Source organism: Procambarus clarkii, chromosome 73 (genome assembly GCF_040958095.1).
Source record: "Procambarus clarkii isolate CNS0578487 chromosome 73, FALCON_Pclarkii_2.0, whole genome shotgun sequence".
NCBI classification, from domain to species: Eukaryota; Metazoa; Arthropoda; class Malacostraca; order Decapoda; family Cambaridae; genus Procambarus; species Procambarus clarkii.
The window spans coordinates 10801770-10821739 of record NC_091222.1 but is presented as its reverse complement, the minus strand read 5'-3'; the positions used below and the strand labels follow the sequence as shown (position 1 = coordinate 10821739).

The 19970-nt window shown below is 44.1% G+C and overlaps 1 protein-coding gene across 1 annotated transcript; it reads right to left on the bottom strand.

The window, feature by feature from the left end:
* Positions 1-993: 993 nt before the first annotated feature.
* LOC138356565 (glutamate receptor ionotropic, delta-1-like) lies at positions 994-17684 on the bottom strand. The gene is made up of 3 exons (XM_069312768.1): positions 17402-17684; positions 8345-8532; positions 994-1242 (listed from the first exon to the last, which is right to left on the bottom strand). The coding sequence occupies exons 1-3, from the start codon at positions 17682-17684 to the stop codon at positions 994-996; spliced, it is 720 nt and encodes a 239-aa protein (XP_069168869.1).
* Between the last annotated feature and the right edge of the window lie 2286 nt (positions 17685-19970).

Sequence of the window (19970 nt, the reverse complement as noted above, 5' to 3'; positions counted from 1 at the left end):
TGCGTTTATAACTGTAATGGCCATAGTTTAGTTACCTACTCGTGTATAACAGTAAATATAAACTTTGACACTTTATCAAAGATAATTATATATTATTATACAGCATTCCTAACTCATGCAGTAATGTAGTTCTTGTGACGTGATATGGTAAGGATCTGGGGCCAGATTCACGAAGCAGTTACGCAAGCACTTACGAACGTGTACATCTTTCCTCATTTTTTTAACGGCTTTGGTTACATTTATTAAACAGTTTACAAGCATGAAAACTTTCCAATCAACTGTTGTCATTATTATTATACACAGCCTCTTGATGCTTCCGAGCTCGTTAACTGTTTAATAATTGTAAACAAAGCGGCCAAAGATTGGGAAAAGATTATACAGGTTCGTAAGTGCTTCCGTCGCTGCTTCGGGAATCTGGCCCCTGGTCTGAGCGGAGTGGCTCTATTAGTACAAGTCAACATTAATAATTACGTTTTATGTTTCTATTTTTATTCTTCGGTATTAAATATGTGCGTATGAATCTCACCGGTACAAACATAGAGGCCCCATCCTCACTGATGTGTACCTCTAATGTGAGGAACACATTAGTGACGAACACTCACCTGATGCACCAACCAAAGGCAGAAAACATGGGAATGTCCTTGCTGATGTAGAAGGGAGTGTTGCCTCTGGCGTCCGTGTAGTGACTGGCGACAATGACGATGACGAAATTCTTGTAGCTGATGAAGGAGAACCGTCCCGCCAGCACCTGCCTCAGCGCCGCCTCCGCCGGCACCACCTGCCCACCACATCCAACACAAGATTTAGATTCTAATTGGTTTATTAACATTTGTGGCGTCTTAAGGATAATTACGTTGGTTGCTAAGCAAGCATATATGTGTATGAAATACAGCTAAGATATTACTAAAGAATCTAATTATTTTTATCTGTTATACATAGCATTATATATATGAACTGTCTGGCGAGTGATAATACTTTTCTCTTATAATTATGCTAAATAACCACCTTCATTTCGAGGAAAATGTGCTTGACAACGGGACTTGGATTTGTGTTAAAGTAATCAAGAACTGCTTCTGTTCGCATCCAGGGATCAGTTCCCCACTTCCAGCCTGGCTGCTTAACCAAGTCCTGGAAGCTGTCCATTGGTCGCGCCTTCCTCTGCACTGTGAGGTGCGCCATCAGAGACGAGCTGAACCCCGTAGTGATGATCAAGCAGAACATCAGCCACCAGCCCACCAGCATCTGTGCACACGCAAGCACATTACCAGATAATGAAACACTTGTTCACTGAGAATTATATTACTGTTGATGTAATGTAGTATTGCCTTGTAAAACTTATGTATATATGATTTATATTGCATTTTCTTAAATAAAGATAAAAAAATCTTACATTTTTCTCAACTTATTACTATTTTTGACATTCATATTCACGGATAATAAAGTGATTATAGCATCTAGCATAAAGGGTTGTAACAAAAAAATAACGATGTAAATGTTAATAATAAAATATAAATCAACTCCTAATCCATCAAAATTACCAAATGTCTCTTTACGACAACTATCATGTCATTTCCTTTAAGGTATCCCAAAATTAATAAACTGAAAAATACAATCACATTGATAATGTTAGAAGAGATCTAATTATTATTTATAATTATTCAATTTCTTAAGAAAGTTATTAAAATAGATTGTATTTAAATTTCTCAAAAAAGTATAAGAAACAACAGAGATCTTATAAAAATGCTAATTACTAAATAATTCGAATACATATGTTGATTATGTGTATTTCTTGCTTATTATAAACATTGATGATTTACGCCATTACTTGTTTTAAACAAAAACTCATTTGATTGATTATAACTTTGTTTACAGTGAATCTCATTGTTGTCAACAATTAATAACTCAATCATCTATCTTCTCAGGATTGTACTGTTATAGTTATCCCCTGCATAGCAGTGGATTCTGCCTGTTCCAAAGTCTTCAAAATCAGCATACTGATTTTGAAGACATACCCATTCCGTCAACATCAAGAATCACCAACAATTCATGCCAAAAACGCATTGTCCAGTCTCTCCTTCCCTCGCCCCCTCCCACTACCCTTCCTTCCACGTGAGATTCGCACCTGCAACCCGTCGGCGATTGTTACCACCAGCAAACAACCACATCTCTTCCCGGTTCCTCATTTATGGACCTACAGCTTCGCGCCAGTATGACGTCATCTCCGGTATATATAGCCCTGGCATGGGCTGTGGTTAATCAGAAACCTCTTGGTGCTCTCCCAGTTCGTTTGTCTTCCATTGCCTTGACGTTCTTACGGAAGGGTGACAGATAACATTCAGAACCCATTGTATAAAACAACATCACATTCACCTTTTGTCAGTATACTTATTATATATTCACTTATATATAATATGTATTCACTTATATATAATATGTATTCACTTATATTCACTTATTTTTTTCTTTTTGATTGTGTTTATCCATGTGGTTAAGGAATTCTTTGTAATTTATTGTTTCATATTATTTTGTGCAAAATAAAGTAATTTTTTGTTATATTAAATGTTTAAAGTTTTAATTCTTTTGTTTTTTGTCCGCAATTGGTACACCATAGAGGAATCTCCAGCCTTATGTCGCGGGCTCACCATAGCCCATGCTACTTCGAACTTTGTTTTCCAGGTAGCGAATCTTTAACAACAACATCCAGCTTTATTTTATTTGCTCTTTTTTTTTGCTAATGTGAGATTTGCAGCCCGTCCTCCAAAAAATGGGGCGGTAGATGTAACAGCACATATAGGTGCAATTATGTACTATTCATAGCAGCCAGGAATTGTACTTATTTTCACTTAGTATTAAATCGTACTGTCAAATATAGTGAATATTTGAGTTTACCTGAAAAGCTGAATAGAAAACCACGACCTCAACTAACCGTCCTAGTGTTTGATGATAAGCATTTTATTGCTTCTTAATTACAATTAGTACTTAACCTATAGCAATATTGATATTAAAGTTTTGTAAAACTATTAAAACACAACTAAAGTATATCAATAAATTAAAAAGTAACTCTGGATATGTTCAAATTTTGTATAAAATCCCCATTGTTTAATAAAACTGAAAGAAATTCATGATATTTAAAACTTGTGTATAGCAAACTGAGCTTGAAGTTCATCCTAAAATTCTAAGTGTCTTAACACAAAACGAGGAGAATAAATGAGGAGGTAACTGTAACAGCTTCATAAGTGCAATTATGTACTATATATGCAACCCATTCTCGCACTTGTTTATAGTCAATATTTTGCTTATGAATAAGTGCATATGTGACATACTAATTTATTGTTAATATTTGAGTTTACCTTGAAAAGCTGAATAGAAAACCACAACCTAACCTAACCTTCTTAGCATTTTAAGATATTACAATTAGTGCTGAACCTATACCTATGTTGGATATTTCCAACATCGAATACAGCATTGTTGTATTCTCATTACTTATTACTAACCATACTTAATATTGTAGTAAGTAAAATTAACAACTCGTAGAATTCTCCTGTACTAATAATTCATCTGTGCATTAGGCTAGAATTCTCACGTCACCTGACGCCAGTATTGCGTCAGATTTCTTTACAGTAAAACACATTATATTCAATTTGTGTGAGAATTAAATACGATTGTCCATAATTAAAGCATTCTGTATGACAACTGATTGCAGACGAATTGTTCTCTAACTAAAAGCCGAATAGAGCGTTAGAATTATACCGTCTACCTCGCGATAGTGTTAACGTCATCAATGAATGCCATGGGGAGACATTAATTCCTCTCTCTTATATACTTACTATTCTTAAATAGTTAAATAATAATATTTCGTTCCTCTAAATAATAAACCCGTCCAGTCTTTAGAGTTTCAAGCGCGAATGCGAGAAATATTAATGTTCAAGACAATTATTTGTGTCATGAACGTCGACTCGGCGTGGGTTGGGGGACGCCATCTTCAGTCGGTACGCGGACACGTGCAGAGCCGGAAGGAGGCAGAACTGTACTTACCGTACTCATAAACGACGCCATTGCCCAGCAAATCGGGCAGGTGTTATTCATCCGCAGATGAAAGCCGCCACTGTGAGGCGTGAACGACCTTGCAGATAATATCTTCAACTAGTGCTGGTGTTAAAAGAGGGACCCTAGACTTGGTTCCTGACGACACGTGATCAGCCAGCTTGAAACGCATCAATCCAGGATAGGTTCACCGGAGCCTGGGATGCGAAATTACGGCAATCTTAATACTTATACAGTGCCCACAGCTAAGTACCCTTTATTTGATGCATCATTTACAGGTTTAATAATAGTGGGGTGATTGCGCGTCACGCGGCGAGATAACACCTAATAACAGGTGATTAGAATTCCATCTGTAGATATCAATAATCTTGAATATGAATTGAGTAGTTAAATCAATTGCTACTGGTAGTTATTTATCTTGCAGCTCGAGAGACGAATTCCTCATGCTGTCTTCTCCATGTTAACCGTGCCATTCGTCAGTGTACCAGACTTGGAGATTAAGAGGACTTCCAGGGTTATCTAAAGGAACCTACTACAAGCTAAGGCTTATTTCTTTTTTCCATATTCTAGCAATTTGATACATTCAGAATGTTCAACATAATGTGTGATTTACTGTAACTTATTGCTATGCTCATATTCATGTTCTTCTTTATATGAACAATATTATATTCAGCATTATTTATAGGATTAGATTATTATTAATTGAATTAGTGAACGAACCACACTGATTCCTGGACGTACTGACCTCCAGTAATAACCCCCCAATGTAGGTGTTTGAGGTTTGTTTCTTTAATAATACAGCCCATTAATTATTCTTATGATCATACTTTCTAGTCATATCCATAGTCACTGGTTTTCTCTAGAATTTTATCTAATGATCTGAAATTCTCAGTTTCCCTCTTTACTTTAAAAGCGGGTGGTCCTTCGTAATTTAATTTACTATTTTAATTATTAATTAATCAGAATCAAACCCAAATATCCCACAACCTATATTGATATTACAGTTTTATGAAAATAATGAAACAAAACTAAAATATTTAAATAAATTGTAAAGTAACTCAGGATATTGTCAAATTTTGTATAAAATCTCTATTGTTTAATAAAACTGAGAGAAAAAGTCAGTGCCTTGAATTTTTATGTGGCTTGAACTATATCACATATGTACTTAATTATAAGCGAAATAGTGACATAAAAGCAATAAGTCATATATGTGCTGTCTTGTGCGAGAGCAGGTTGCAACATGACAGTAAGAAAGTGTACTTATTACACTTAGTATTAAACCGTAATGTCAATTCGGAGGATGGGTTGCAGGAGGTTTGCCACAACACTTGCCAGGATAAAACTGCACTATTCCAGATCACATCACAGTGCACAATAGGTTTATCCACATACACCACAGTTGGAGGGCACATACACCACCACAGTTGGTGGGCACATACACCACCGCAGTTGGTGGGCACATACACCACCACAGTGGGTGGATACATACACCATCACAGTTGGTGGGCACATACACCACCGCAGTTGGTGGGCACATACACCACCGCAGTTGGTGGGCACATACACCACCGCAGTTGGTGGGCACATACACCACCGCAGTTGGTGGGCACATACACCACCACAGTTGATGGGCACATACACCACCACAGTTGGTGGGCACATACACCATCACAGTTGGTGGGCACATACACCACCACAGTGGGTGGATACATACACCACCACAGTTGGTGGGCACATACACCACCACAGTTGGTGGGCACATACACCACCACAGTTGGTGGGCACATACACCACCGCAGTTGGTGGGCACATACACCACCGCAGTTTGTGGGCACATACACCACCACAGTGGGTGGATACATACACCACCACAGTTGGTGGGCACATACACCACCACAGTTGGTGGGCACATACACCACCACAGTTGGTGGGCACATACACCACCGCAGTTGGTGGGCACATACACCACCGCAGTTGGTGGGCACATACACCACCACAGTGGGTGGATACATACACCACCGCAGTTGGTGGGCACATACACCACCACAGTTGGTGGATACATACACCACCACAGTTGGTGGGCACATACACCACCACAGTGGGTGGATACATACACCACCACAGTTGGAGGGCACATACACCACAGTTGGTGGGCACATACACAACCACAGTGGGTGGATACATACACCACCACAGTTGGAGGGCACATACACCACAGTTGGTGGGCACATACACCACCACAGTGGGTGGATACATACACCACCACAGTTGGAGGGCACATACACCACAGTTGGAGGGCACATACACCACAGTTGGTGGGCACATACACCACAGTTGGAGGGCACATACACCACAGTTGGTGGGCACATACACCACAGTTGGTGGGCACATACACCACCGCAGTTGGTGGGCACATACACCACAGTTGGTGGGCACATACACCACAGTTGGAGGGCACATACACCACAGTTGGTGGGCACATACACCACAGTTGGAGGGCACATACACCACAGTTGGTGGGCACATGCACCACAGTTGGAGGGCACATACACCACAGTTGGAGGGCACATACACCACAGTTGGTGGGCACATACACCACAGTTGGTGGGCACATACACCACCGCAGTTGGTGGGCACATACACCACAGTTGGTGGGCACATACACCACAGTTGGAGGGCACATACACCACAGTTGGTGGGCACATACACCACAGTTGGAGGGCACATACACCACAGTTGGAGGGCACATACACCACAGTTGGTGGGCACATACACCACAGTTGGTGGGCACATACACCACAGTTGGTGGGCACATACACCACCGCAGTTGGTGGGCACATACACCACAGTTGGTGGGCACATACACCACAGTTGGTGGGCACATACACCACCGCAGTTGGTGGGCACATACACCACAGTTGGTGGGCACATACACCACCGCAGTTGGTGGGCACATACACCACAGTTGGTGGGCACATACACCACAGTTGGTGGGCACATACACCACCGCAGTTGGTGGGCACATACACCACAGTTGGTGGGCACATACACCACCGCAGTTGGTGGGCACATACACCACAGTTGGTGGGCACATACACCACAGTTGGTGGGCACATACACCACAGTTGGTGGGCACATACACCACCGCAGTTGGTGGGCACATACACCACAGTTGGTGGGCACATACACCACAGTTGGTGGGCACATACACCTCAGTTGGTGGGCACATACACCACAGTTGGTAGGCACATACACCACAGTTGGTGGGCACATACACCACAGTTGGTGGGCACATACACCACAGTTGGTGGGCACATACACCACCGCAGTTGGTGGGCACATACACCACCGCAGTTGGTGGGCACATACACCACCGCAGTTGGTGGGCACATACACCACCGCAGTTGGTGGGCACATACACCACCGCAGTTGGTGGGCACATACACCACCACAGTGGGTGGGCACATACACCACAGTTGGTGGGCACATACACCACAGTTGGTGGGCACATACACCACAGTTGGTGGGCACATACACCACCGCAGTTGGTGGGCACATACACCACCGCAGTTGGTGGGCACATACACCACAGTTGGTGGGCACATACACCACCGCAGTTGGTGGGCACATACACCACCACAGTGGGTGAATACATACACCACCACAGTGGGTGGGCACATACACCACCACAGTGGGTGGATACATACACCACCACAGTTGGTGGGCACATACACCACAGTTGGTGGGCACATACACCACAGTTGGTGGGCACATACACCACAGTTGGTGGGCACATACACCACAGTTGGTGGGCACATACATCACACTTTAATATGACATCAAACTGGTTCCAGTCCCTGATCTCGCTCAGACGTATTGCTATTATTCATGTAATTTTAATTTGTATTGCTTATCATATGGTTTGGCAACAAAATTATAATTTATACAAACTGTGACTAATGTTTTGGAATTTCATTTCTCATTAGTTAAACCAAATTACTTGGAATCAAGATTTATACAATTTTATGTAAAAAATGTAACTTGTTACTCACGTATTCATACATGTAAATTATTTGTGTTTCTTCGTTTTATATCAAATACCTATCTCATTTGTCCAATGAATTTTTATTTAAAGTCTTGAAAAGAACTTGATAAACACAATTATGAGAAGAAATGTGGAATATTAATGAAAATATATCTAAGTGTATTGGATTTTGAAGTTTTTACAATCATTTTGATGATGTTTTCAACATTACTAAATTTGCAGGTACTAATATAAGCTCTAAGGATATCTTCCTACCCTGCCAGAGGTGCTGACGGTAGGGTCTGAGGGCAGGTTCTGCAGGAGCGCGCCATAGCCGTAGAGGAGGGAGGTGACCAGGTCCACCCGACGCTCTCCGCCCACCACCCACTGCCAGACCTGCTGCAGCAGCCACAGGGTGACGCCCCACACCACCACGCTCACCATCACCGCCACCCACACCTCCCCTGCACGGGGGAGTTGTTAAAAGATGTATATTTACTATGAAGGTGTGCCCTTATATTAGAAAAATATGTTAAATGGATTAAAAATATATCCCGAAGATCAAGGTTCAAGTCCACGAAGGTCTAGAGAGATAAAATTATTTTTTTCTCACAATAGAACTTACACTTATGATATTGGCAAGATAATGATATATAAATGGTAACCTTACTGTTGATCAGTGGAGGTTAAAAGGCAGATTTGATTAAATTTACCTATCATCAGCCCCTTCCACCTCCAAATGTTGGTACTACCCCCACGTGTCATCACACAGCTCCAGGTTCAATTCACCGAAGGGTGTCTCAAATTTTTACATCTTTGTAAGTCTGGTTTACAGTTAATATGATTTAGACACGAGGATGGAATACCAATGACAACCTTATTGGTGACTATCAAACATCATTAGGAAGGCTGGCTGGCAGTTTAAACTTGGTTCAACTCTCTGAAAGCCGGGGTGGATGAAATACACTCACTCAAACATACAAACACATGGGTGGAACGCGAACAAAAGACACAGGTGGGATCTGAGTACCCAAATGAGCACCAGAGATACTGGAAAATATGTTTTTTGTGTTAGAATAGTTAAAAAATGGAATGCATTAGGCGTGATATAGTGGAGGCAGACTCCATACAGTTTCATATGTAGATTTGATAGAGCCCAATAGGCTCAAGAATCTGTACAGCAGTTGATTGACAATTCAGAGGTGGGACCTAAGAGCCAAAGCTCAACCCCCACAAGCACAATTAGGTGAGTACACCCACACACACAGGTTTTTGCAAGAGTTGGGTCCTATATGTCAATACTTGCTGATGATGTGAACTTAATGAAACGAGTTGTGACAGTTAAGGATTGTAGGATCCTCTAAGAGGACTTGAACACGTTGCAGAGATGGTTGGAGAAATGACTACTAGAGTTCAACACGAGTCAGTGTAAAATTATGGAAACGGGAATAGGTAACAGGAGACCAATGGGACAGTACACAATGAATGGAAACTTCCTAACTGTGATGATTCAAGAAATAGACCTGGGAGTAGAAGTAACCCCAATTCAAACTCCTGGGGTACATGTAAATAGGATAATGACATCAGCGGGCTCTTTGCTAGCAAAAGTTGGAGCATCATTCAGAAAACTAATTAGAAAAGTTTTTAGGGCACTTTACACTAATTATGGAAGTAGCCCTTCCTCCTAAGGTTTCCCATTGTCAAGAAACAAGACGACAACATCGCTTCATAAATCACCAAGTTTGTCCTTTGGGAGGTTGACTTGGTGGTAAATGCCTCTTAAATCAATCATACGGTGTACAGAGTTCTTTTAATATAATACCTGGTTGATGGAGTTCTGGGAGTTCTTCTACTCCCCAAGCCCGGCCCGAGGCCAGGCTTGACTTGTGAGAGTTTGGTCCACTAGGCTGTTGCTTGGAGCGGCCCGCAGGCCCACATACCCACCACAGCCCGGTTGGTCCGGCACTCCTTGGAGGAATAAATCTAGTTTCCTCTTGAAGATGTCCACGGTTGTTCCGGCAATATTTCTTATGCTTGCTGGGAGGACGTTGAACAACCGCGGACCTCTGATGTTTATACAGTGTTCACTGATTGTGCCTATGACACCTAATTTAATTTGGCACCTAATAATAATTTGTCTTGGATTAAAAAACGGTAATATACACCCAAAACCTGGGAGGATATCAGTAGGGAGATGCATGAATTGATGAATGCAATAAGCAGCCTGCATAACGACCTGATAGCAGCAACGAAGGGAATGAAAAGCCTCAAAGAGAGCAATACTCAGGCTCAGCATCAGATAATCATACCAAGAGAAGAGGTATTACGAACCAAACTCCCTCGCCCGAGCACGAAGCTGTAAAGTCCACGCCATCTGTGAGTCCGCTCCCGAAAACCCCACAACATGGACAATGCCATCTAGTGGTGACAGGGTATGCCGGCAGCAGGCGCTGGATTCCTGTCCTAGTCGGCTTGCGAAGTAGCCGCTGCTGACCTCTGGCGAGGTGGCGCTTAGACAGTGAACGCCATCTATGGAGCGAAGAGGTGGACGTTTGTGACTAAGCTAGTAAGTGATGTTTCCTAGTGGTCCCATGTACTGTCCCAGTACTGATGACGTGTCTGGTTTCAGAGTCAACCTAGGACTGCTGTGTTGGACGATGGAGCAGTCTACCCAAGGCAGCCAAGGTCTCTTCACCAGTCTGCTTTGAAGAAGTTGTGAGCCACCCCCGGACGAACTCTGCTGAGAGTGTAATTGCCTGCCCGAGGAGTAGGCAGTGACGGGAATCGTCGTATCCAGGGCTGGCTGGTAGAAGAGACTACCCACTTCAGTGCCGAATGAGGAGAGTGACCAGCGAGTCACACGAGGCTCCTGCCTAGGGCTCGCAACCCTAGAATTAGTCATGGAGTGGCCTAACAGCGATGCTGATTGGTACCTGCCAGCTACAGGCTGGACTGTGGTTGTAGGCCATCCCGACAAGGCACCCAGTGGGATTGTGATTTGGCTGGCCTGGGGCCAGGGTAGATTCATCGTGGATTCATCGTGGATTCACCGTGGGCCACGGAAAACGAAACGAAGAAAGGCTACCCAGAGTGAGCGTCGCCAAGTGTCCAGCGTCTTCAGAGAGGGAGACATCATTGTACATATAGTGTAGTAATACATCCATCTAAGTTTTATATTTTATATGGTGGTGGAAATTATATATGGAGGAAAGTGCTAATTTTGTATATTTAATGTACCTTCCTTGTTGCTTTAACTTGCATTACGGGGCTCACCACTTGAAAGCCTCTACTAACTTGGGGCCGGATACCCAAACTCTAATACCATCAGAGAAGAACCTGGTTGCGTCCCAGTAGGGCCCGTAACTAGAGGTAAAAGTATCAATGTGAGGGACTGCCACTGTACATGCAACATTTGCAGAAATACTTAGAAAGAGTTCAGAAGCAATGTTCACAGTGTACAAAGTAGCCATGAAAGCAGGTACCTCCCTCTCACCCCATGAGTCGGATAATTGATAAGTTAAGTTGGAAGCCCCCTTGGAATAAGTTATCACAGTGTACTGATATCTGAGTACATGGTAGAGCTAGAGACACAGAACTCAGAACTAAGATCGTACAAGACATAATAGACTATGTCACCCAAAAGTGTCAGAAGGCAGTAAACAGGTTCATCCCTGCCCAAATGAAAAACATGAGAACAAAAGAAGAATCCATGATTTAATAGGGCATGTATGGAAGGAAAGGAAAGGAACAAAAGGAATAGCGGGTAAGGAATGGAGTGGAAAGGAATGGAAGGCATGGAGGAACTTCCGAAATAACAGAAAGCAGATAGAGATACCAGAGAGCCAGGAATGAGTATGTCAGTTTGTGAAGAGAAGCAAAGAGAGACAGTATGAAAATTATATAGCAAATAAGTCCAAGACCGAACCAAAACTACTCCACATTCACATCAGGAGAAAAAACAGTGAAAGAACAGGTAATGAAACTTAAAACAGGTGAGGACAGGTATACATAGAATGACAAGAGGTATGTTAAAACTCAACAAGAGGTTCCAGGAGGTCTTCACACTAGAACGAGGTGAAGTCCCTGTGCTAGGAGAGGTGGCAGTAAACCAGGAAACATTGGAAGGGTTCGGAATTACGAGAGATGACGTTAAGAGGTATCAGTTGGATTTGGACGTGAGAAAGGTTGTTGGTCCGGACGGAATCTAGCCATGGGTACTGAAATAGTGTGCATAATAACTTTGCCTGCCAGGCTTCATGGTGTATGGTGTATAGTAGGTCACTGGAGACGGGAGACCTACCAGAAATATGGAAGACGGCTAATGTAGTTCCAATATACAAAAATGGTGACAGGCAAGAGGCACTGAACTACAGGCCAGTGTCCACTAACTTGCATTCCATGCAAAGTGACGGAGAAGATCGTGAGAAAAAACCTAGAAGAACATCTGAAGAGAAGGGCTTTTGTGACACACTACCAATATGGGTTCAGGGAAGGTAAATCCTGCCTCACAGGTTTAATAGAATTCTATGATAAGGTGACAAAGATTAAGCAAGAAAGAGAAGGTTGGGCAGACTGCATTTTCTTGGACTGTTGAAAAACCTTTGACAAAGACCCCATAAGAGGCTGGTACATAAGTTGGAGAAACAGGCAGGAGTAACTGGTAGAGTGTTCCTTGGGATAAGGGAGTACCTACGCAATAGGAAACAGAGTTACTGTGAGGAGTGAGATCTCAGATTGGCGTGAAGTCAGAGGCGGAGTCGCACAGGGTTCTGTACTTTGACCTATCCTGTTTCTGATATATGTAAATAATCATCCAGAGGGTATAGATTCATTCCTCTCAATGTTTGCTGATGATCCAAAATTATGAGAAGGATTAAGACAGGAGGACTGCTCGAGGTTTTATGAATACCTGGACAAACTGAATGAATGGCCTACCAAATGGTTGTTTGAGTTTAACCCCAGCAAATGTAACGTAATGAACATAGGTGTAAGGAGAAAGAGGCCAGATACAAAGTACTATTTGGGAGAGGAAATTATTTTTATCTTGGAGATAATCAAAAAGGTTGGCCAACATAAGAACGACCATTAAAAAACGTGCGTAAAGAATTATTCGGAACCTTGTATGCCACATATGTCAGACCAATCCTAGAGTATGCAGCTCCAGGATAGAGTCCGTATATCGTCGAGCACAAGACAAATTTGGAGAAGGTTCAGCGGTATGCCAACAGGCTACTACCCGAGCTGAGAGGTATGAGCTACGAGGAGAGACTCCGGGAACTGAACCTCACGTCGCTGGAAGAAAGAAGAGTTAGGGGAGACATGATCACCACATAAAAGATTCTCAAAGTAAATGATAGGGTAGATAAAGAGAATTTATTAAACAAAGGAGTCACAAGCACAATAAGACACAGGAGGAAGCTGAGTACCCGCATGAGCCGTAGAGTTAGTAGAAATTACTTTTTCCGAGTCAGAATAGTTAACAAATGGAATACATTAAGAAGTGATGTGGTGGAGGCAGACGCCATTCACAGTTTCATATGTAGACATGATATAGTCTAGTAAGCTCAGGAATCTGTACACCGGTTGATTGACAGTTTAGAGGCGGGACCAAAAAGCCGAAGCTCAACCTCCCCGCAAGCACAACTAGGTGAGTACAACAAGGTGAGTCCACACACAGGAGACAAAACCCTCTGAACCACAGTTGTTCAGAGGTACAAAAACCCACAGACCCGTATCGCAGACAAATATTTTTTTCCATAAAAGATATAAGAGATACTAAATAACAGAAGGTTGTTCGATCATTTAGAACATGTAAATTTAGTTTCCAATAATCTACATGGGTTCAGTAAAGGAAATTTCTGTTTGACAAACATATTTGAGTGCTACGACAAGATGACAACAATCAAACAGGAGAAAGAGTGCTGGTCAGCCTGTATGTTCCAGTTTGGTCAGAAAGTTTTTGACCCTTCCTCACAAGCGTCTCTCATGCATACTCGAGAACCAGGCTGGTGAATGATACTCAAGAACCAGGCTGGTGAATGATACTCAAGAACCAGGCTGGTGAATGATACTCAAGAACCAGGCTGGTGAATGATACTCAAGAAATCTCCAGTAACACGCTGGCAGAGGTCTCCAGCAACACGCTGGCAGAGGTCTCCAGCAACACGCTGGCAGGGGTCTCCAGCAACACACTGGCAGGGGTCTCCAGCAACACACTGGCAGAGGTCTCCAGCAACACGCTGGCAGAGGTCTCCAGCAACACGCTGGCAGAGGTCTCCAGCAACACATTGGCAGGGCTCTCCAACAACACGCTGGCAGAGGTCTCCAGCAACACGCTGGCAGAGGTCTCCAGCAACACGCTGGCAGAGGTCTCCAGCAACACACTGACATAGGTCTCCAGCAACACACTGGTTGTCTATCTCTAAACGGCTTCAACTATAACAAGCTGCAACTTAGAGAACAGACGGACATTAATTCCATCTCGTAACTTAACTTGGGCCCTGCTGGGATACGTCTGTCCAATCACCAATACCTCAATGGTTTTCACAGACGATTCAGTCTCCACCTATTCGGCCCACTTGCTCCCACTGGAACAAGTCTGGAGTTCAGGATTGCCCTGGCTGAACTGACTCTTGTCGCCCAAGGTAACCCCCACATAACTTCTGAGGAGTAAAAATTGTATCGTAAGAAGGAAACTACACAGGTGTCAGGAAGATCAGCCTTCCACCGGGGAACATAAAAATGAGGTCGAGTGTGCTCGACCGATGGCGTTGACATCGTCACAGACGCCATAGCCACATGTATGTCTGCTAGGGAAGACTCTATGGCAACGTGATTAATCTGCGTTCGGGTCCTGCAACTACGAATATCTACTTCAATTACGAACTAAGCTGTTACAGTTAAATTCCAGGATAGAGCAATTTAGTGATTATTAATAATTATTAATTCATAATTTACTATTAAATAATTTATTATTATTAAACATAAAACTTTATTTAATAATATAAATTGCTTCAGCCTAATCACTTACAAAACTAAAAACCCCAAGTTTGAGGGAAATATTTGTGTGGAGCTTAAGTATGCAGTCCACTGTTCTGTGGTTAAATAAACATACAGTCCACTCAATCTTATTGTTAACCATAACTTATTAATTTATTAAATAAAAATAAAAATAAAAAAATTTTCTGCCACAAGTATTTACCCAGAGCACGACAACCACTCTGACGACCCCAGAGCACGACAACCACCCTGACGACCCCAGAGCACGACAACCACCCTGACGACCCCAGAGCACGACAACCACCCCTGGAGACCCCAGAGAACGACAACCACTCTGACGACCCCAGAGCACGACAACCACCCTGACGACCCCAGAGCACGACAACCACCCTGACGACCCCAGAGCACGACAACCACCCTGACGACCCCAGAGCACGACAACCACTCTGACGACCCCAGAGCACGACAACCACCCTGACGACCCCAGAGAACGACAACCACTCTGATGACCCCAGAGCACGACAACCACCCTGACGACCCCAGAGCACGACAACCACTCCTGGAGACCCCAGAGCACGACAACCACCCCTGGAGACACCAGAGCACGACAACCACCCTAACGACCCCAGAGAACGACAACCACTCTGGAGACCCCAGAGAACGACAACCACTCCTGGAGACCCCAGAGCACGACAACCACCCTGACGACCCCAGAGCACGACAACCACCATGACGACCCCAGAGCACGACAACCACCCCTGGAGACACCAGAGCACGACAACCACCCTGACGACCCCAGAGCACGTCAACCACCCCTGGAGACCCCTGAGCACGACAACCACCCTGACGACCCCAGAGCACGTCAACCACCCCTGGAGACCCCTGAGCACGACAACCACCCCTGGAGACCCCTGAGCACGACAACCACCCTGACGACCCCAGAGCACGTCAACCACCCCTGGAGACCCCTGAGCACGACAACCACCCTGACGACCCCAGAGCACGTCAACCACCCCTGGAGACCCCAGAGAACGACAACCACCCTGACGACCCCATAGCACGATAACCACCTTGACGACACCATAGCACGACAACCACCCCTGGAGACAGGTTGGTAATCTGAAATATTTCATACCAGTTCTCACAGCTGAAAGTATATATGTGCTGCTTAAGAAGCTTGTGAGCACAACCTCCACTCTTAGTTTGACTTACAAGACAGGTAGCGAAGGCATGTTGCCTTTCCTGTGAGTATCAGTGTTGGTATGAACCGGCAGCTGCCATATTTCAGTCGCCATATGCCAAGCGACTCTTCATAGGAATGCTCCTTAATGCTAGGAGTGAACACCCAAAACAGAAAAGGAATGTGTTGTTGATGCCTACATCAACCGCACTGTTTAACATATCTTCGCATGACGATAAAGAACTTAGTTTGCAGGCAGTTCCTTATTAACAGAGAATATTGTATTGGTTATGTAGTAAAAGGTTACCACATGAAAGGTTAACAATTAATGAAGCCCAACAGTTCTAAACCTCTCCCACTAGTCAACCTCTTCTGCCTGAACTTGTATTTAATTACTCACAAGACAGTCTTGAAAGATACAAGCGACATAAATGGGATCATACCAATACTGTAGAGAACGTATAGCTCGCCATTTACTATATGAGTAAGATGTCCTATAATACGCACACGAAGAACTCTCCCTACACAAAACGGAATAAATTGAAGGATGATGACTTATCTTTCAATACTTCTGCGAATACATAAAATTTTACTGTATAAAAGAGTACATAATTTCTACACGGATCACAATCAGAGATTTACTGACCCTCAACACCAAAATATTCGACACACACAGGAGACTAGTCATAGTTAATGCACTTCACATTAGAAACTTCTAACCAGTTATCAGTAGCAGTTTACACCTATGTTCGTCCTATCATTCAAAACAGTAAGAGTGACCTGACCTTATTCATAATATTCATTTAATATAAAACGTATAATGTAAAAATATATTTTGTGCAATATTTTGTTTCATGAACTGAATTATCTCTCCCACCATCACAAACTTACCTCAGCTTGTTCTCACTATTTCTTTGTTTATCCTTCTAAAATACACCATATTGTATACATGGATTGTATAACATCATCACATCAGCCTCCCTCAATCACACATGTAAATAGAGACTAATAAACTTGACAAATGGAAATAAACTTGGCGTATTAAGGTTACTAATGTTACTAATATTGACCAAAGATTGAAAAATATAATTATCTCATGACCTTAGGATTGTATGAAGATAATTTCTCCTCATAACTCTAAGAGTCACATTAACCTTTAAATGGTCGAATGAGAGCGAGGTACTTTGGCAACAGCGTCGGCTTGAGGGAGGCTATGGCGAAGGTATCGGATGGATAAGCCATTATAAATGTCACAGCTTTAAGACGCTTTGCCGTTGGTGCTGCAATGGTGGAAAAGTCCATTTCCTCCCTCTGGAGGAGACCAATCACCCCGTTGAAGGCTCCGTTCCTCTCCACCCCCCAGGTGCGGTTGATCGCCTCGTGAACATCGAAACTGTGGAAAGAATTAGCCAGGTCACCCTTGTGAGTGTAGGGCATAAATAAGTTTTCTCCAACATTGGGAATTCATTTGGTAAATTAACCCTTCAATCTTCATTTTAAAATTGTTATCGAAGCATTTTTCAACATTTTCAGAGTGAGAAAGTGAAAACATGTTGCCTGAGATGGCAGCAAATTTTAGATTGAAGATAAGGAGAGATATTGCTATGTCTAGAGCATTGTGTAGTGCTCTGTTCTACTCAGGTGCTCACAGGTGCTCAGTGCTCTAGAGCACTGAGCACCTGTCCTGCTTCCTCATTGCACAGGTTGAGGCAGTAGGTGTTGTGTAAATTGATGAAGGCATTGGCAGGCAGTGAAGGCACTGGCAGGTAATGAAGGCACTGGCAGGCAGTGAAGGCACTGGCAGGTAATGAAGGCACTGGCAGGCAGTGAAGGCACTGGCAGGTAATGAAGGCACTGGCAGGCAGTGAAGGCACTGGCAGGTAATGAAGGCACTGGCAGGCAGTGAAGGCACTGGCAGGTAATGAAGGCACTGGCAGGTAATGAAGGCACTGGCAGGTAATGAAGGCACTGGCAGGTAATGAAGGCACTGGCAGGTAATGAAGGCACTGGCAGGTAATGAGACACTGGCAGGTAATGAAGGCAGTGGCAGGTAATGAAGGCACTGGCAGGTAATGAAGGCACTGGCAGGCAGTGAAGGCACTGGCAGGTAATGAAGGCACTGGCAGGTAATGAAGGCACTGGCAGGTAATGAAGGCACTGGCAGGTAATGAAGGCACTGGCAGGTAATGAAGGCACTGGCAGACAGTGAAGGCACTGGCAGGTAATGAAGGCACTGGCAGGTAATGAAGGCACTGGCAGGCAGTGAAGGCACTGGCAGGTAATGAAGGCACTGGCAGGTAATGAGACACTGGCAGGTAATGAAGGCACTGGCAGGTAATGAGACACTGGCAGGTAATGAAGGCACTGGCAGGTAATGAAGGCTTTGGCAGATAATGAGGGCTCTGGCAGGTAATGAAGGCACTGGCAGGTAATGAAGGCACTGGCAGGTAATGAAGGCACTGGCAGGTAATGATGGCACTGGTAGGTAATGAATTCACTGGAAGGTAATGAAGGAACTGGCAGGTAATGAAGGCACTGGCAGGTAATGAGGACACTGGCAGGTAATGAAGGCACTGGCAGGTAATGAGAGCGCAGACAGGTAATGAGGGCACTGGCAGGTAATGAAGGCACTGGCAGGTAATGAAGGCACTGGCAGGTAATAAAGGCACTGGCAGGTAATGATGGCACTGGCAGGTAATGATGGCACTGGTTGGTATTGAAGGCACTGGCAGGTAATGAAGGCACTGGCAGGTAATGAAGGCACTGGCAGTAATGAAGGCACTGGCAGGTAATGAGGCACTGGTAGTAATGAAGGCACTGGCAGGTAATGAAGGCACTGGCAGGTAATGAAGGCACTGGCAGGTAATGATGGCACTGGCAGGTAATGAAGGCACTGACAGTAATGAAGGCACTGGCAGGTAATGAAGGCGCTGGCAGGTAATGAAGGCACTGGCAGGTAATGAAGGCACTGGCAGGTAATGAAGGCACTGGCAGACAGTGAAGGCACTGGCAGGTAATGAAGGCACTGGCAGGTAATGAAGGCACTGGCAGGCAGTGAAGGCACTGGCAGGTAATGAAGGCACTGGCAGGTAATGAGACACTGGCAGGTAATGAAGGCACTGGCAGGTAATGAGACACTGGCAGGTAATGAAGGCACTGGCAGGTAATGAAGGCTTTGGCAGATAATGAGGGCTCTGGCAGGTAATGAAGGCACTGGCAGGTAATGAAGGCACTGGCAGGTAATGAAGGCACTGGCAGGTAATGATGGCACTGGTAGGTAATGAAGGCACTGGAAGGTAATGAAGGAACTGGCAGGTAATGAAGGCACTGGCAGGTAATGAGGACACTGGCAGGTAATGAAGGCACTGGCAGGTAATGAGAGCACAGACAGGTAATGAGGGCACTGGCAGGTAATGAAGGCACTGGCAGGTAATGAAGGCACTGGCAGGTAATGAAGGCACTGGCAGGTAATGATGGCACTGGCAGGTAATGATGGCACTGGTTGGTATTGAAGGCACTGGCAGGTAATGAAGGCACTGGCAGGTAATGAAGGCACTGGCAGGTAATGAAGGCACTGGCAGGTAATGAAGGCACTGGCAGACAGTGAAGGCACTGGCAGGTAATGAAGGCACTGGCAGGTAATGAAGGCACTGGCAGGCAGTGAAGGCACTGGCAGGTAATGAAGGCACTGGCAGGTAATGAGACACTGGCAGGTAATGAAGG

What these genes read in the sequence shown, in the direction of transcription:
- LOC138356565 (XM_069312768.1), bottom strand. Translation starts at nt 17,684, where the DNA reads ATGCCCTACACTCACAAGGGTGACCTGGCTAATTCTTTCCACAGTTTC. An exon ending in TCTCATTCGACCATTTAAAG is followed by an intron (nt 8,533 to 17,401) that starts GTTAATGTGACT and finishes TCCCCCGTGCAG; the next exon opens with GGGAGGTGTGGGTGGCGGTG. An exon ending in CCGTCAGCACCTCTGGCAGG is followed by an intron (nt 1,243 to 8,344) that starts GTAGGAAGATAT and finishes GCGTGTGCACAG; the next exon opens with ATGCTGGTGGGCTGGTGGCT.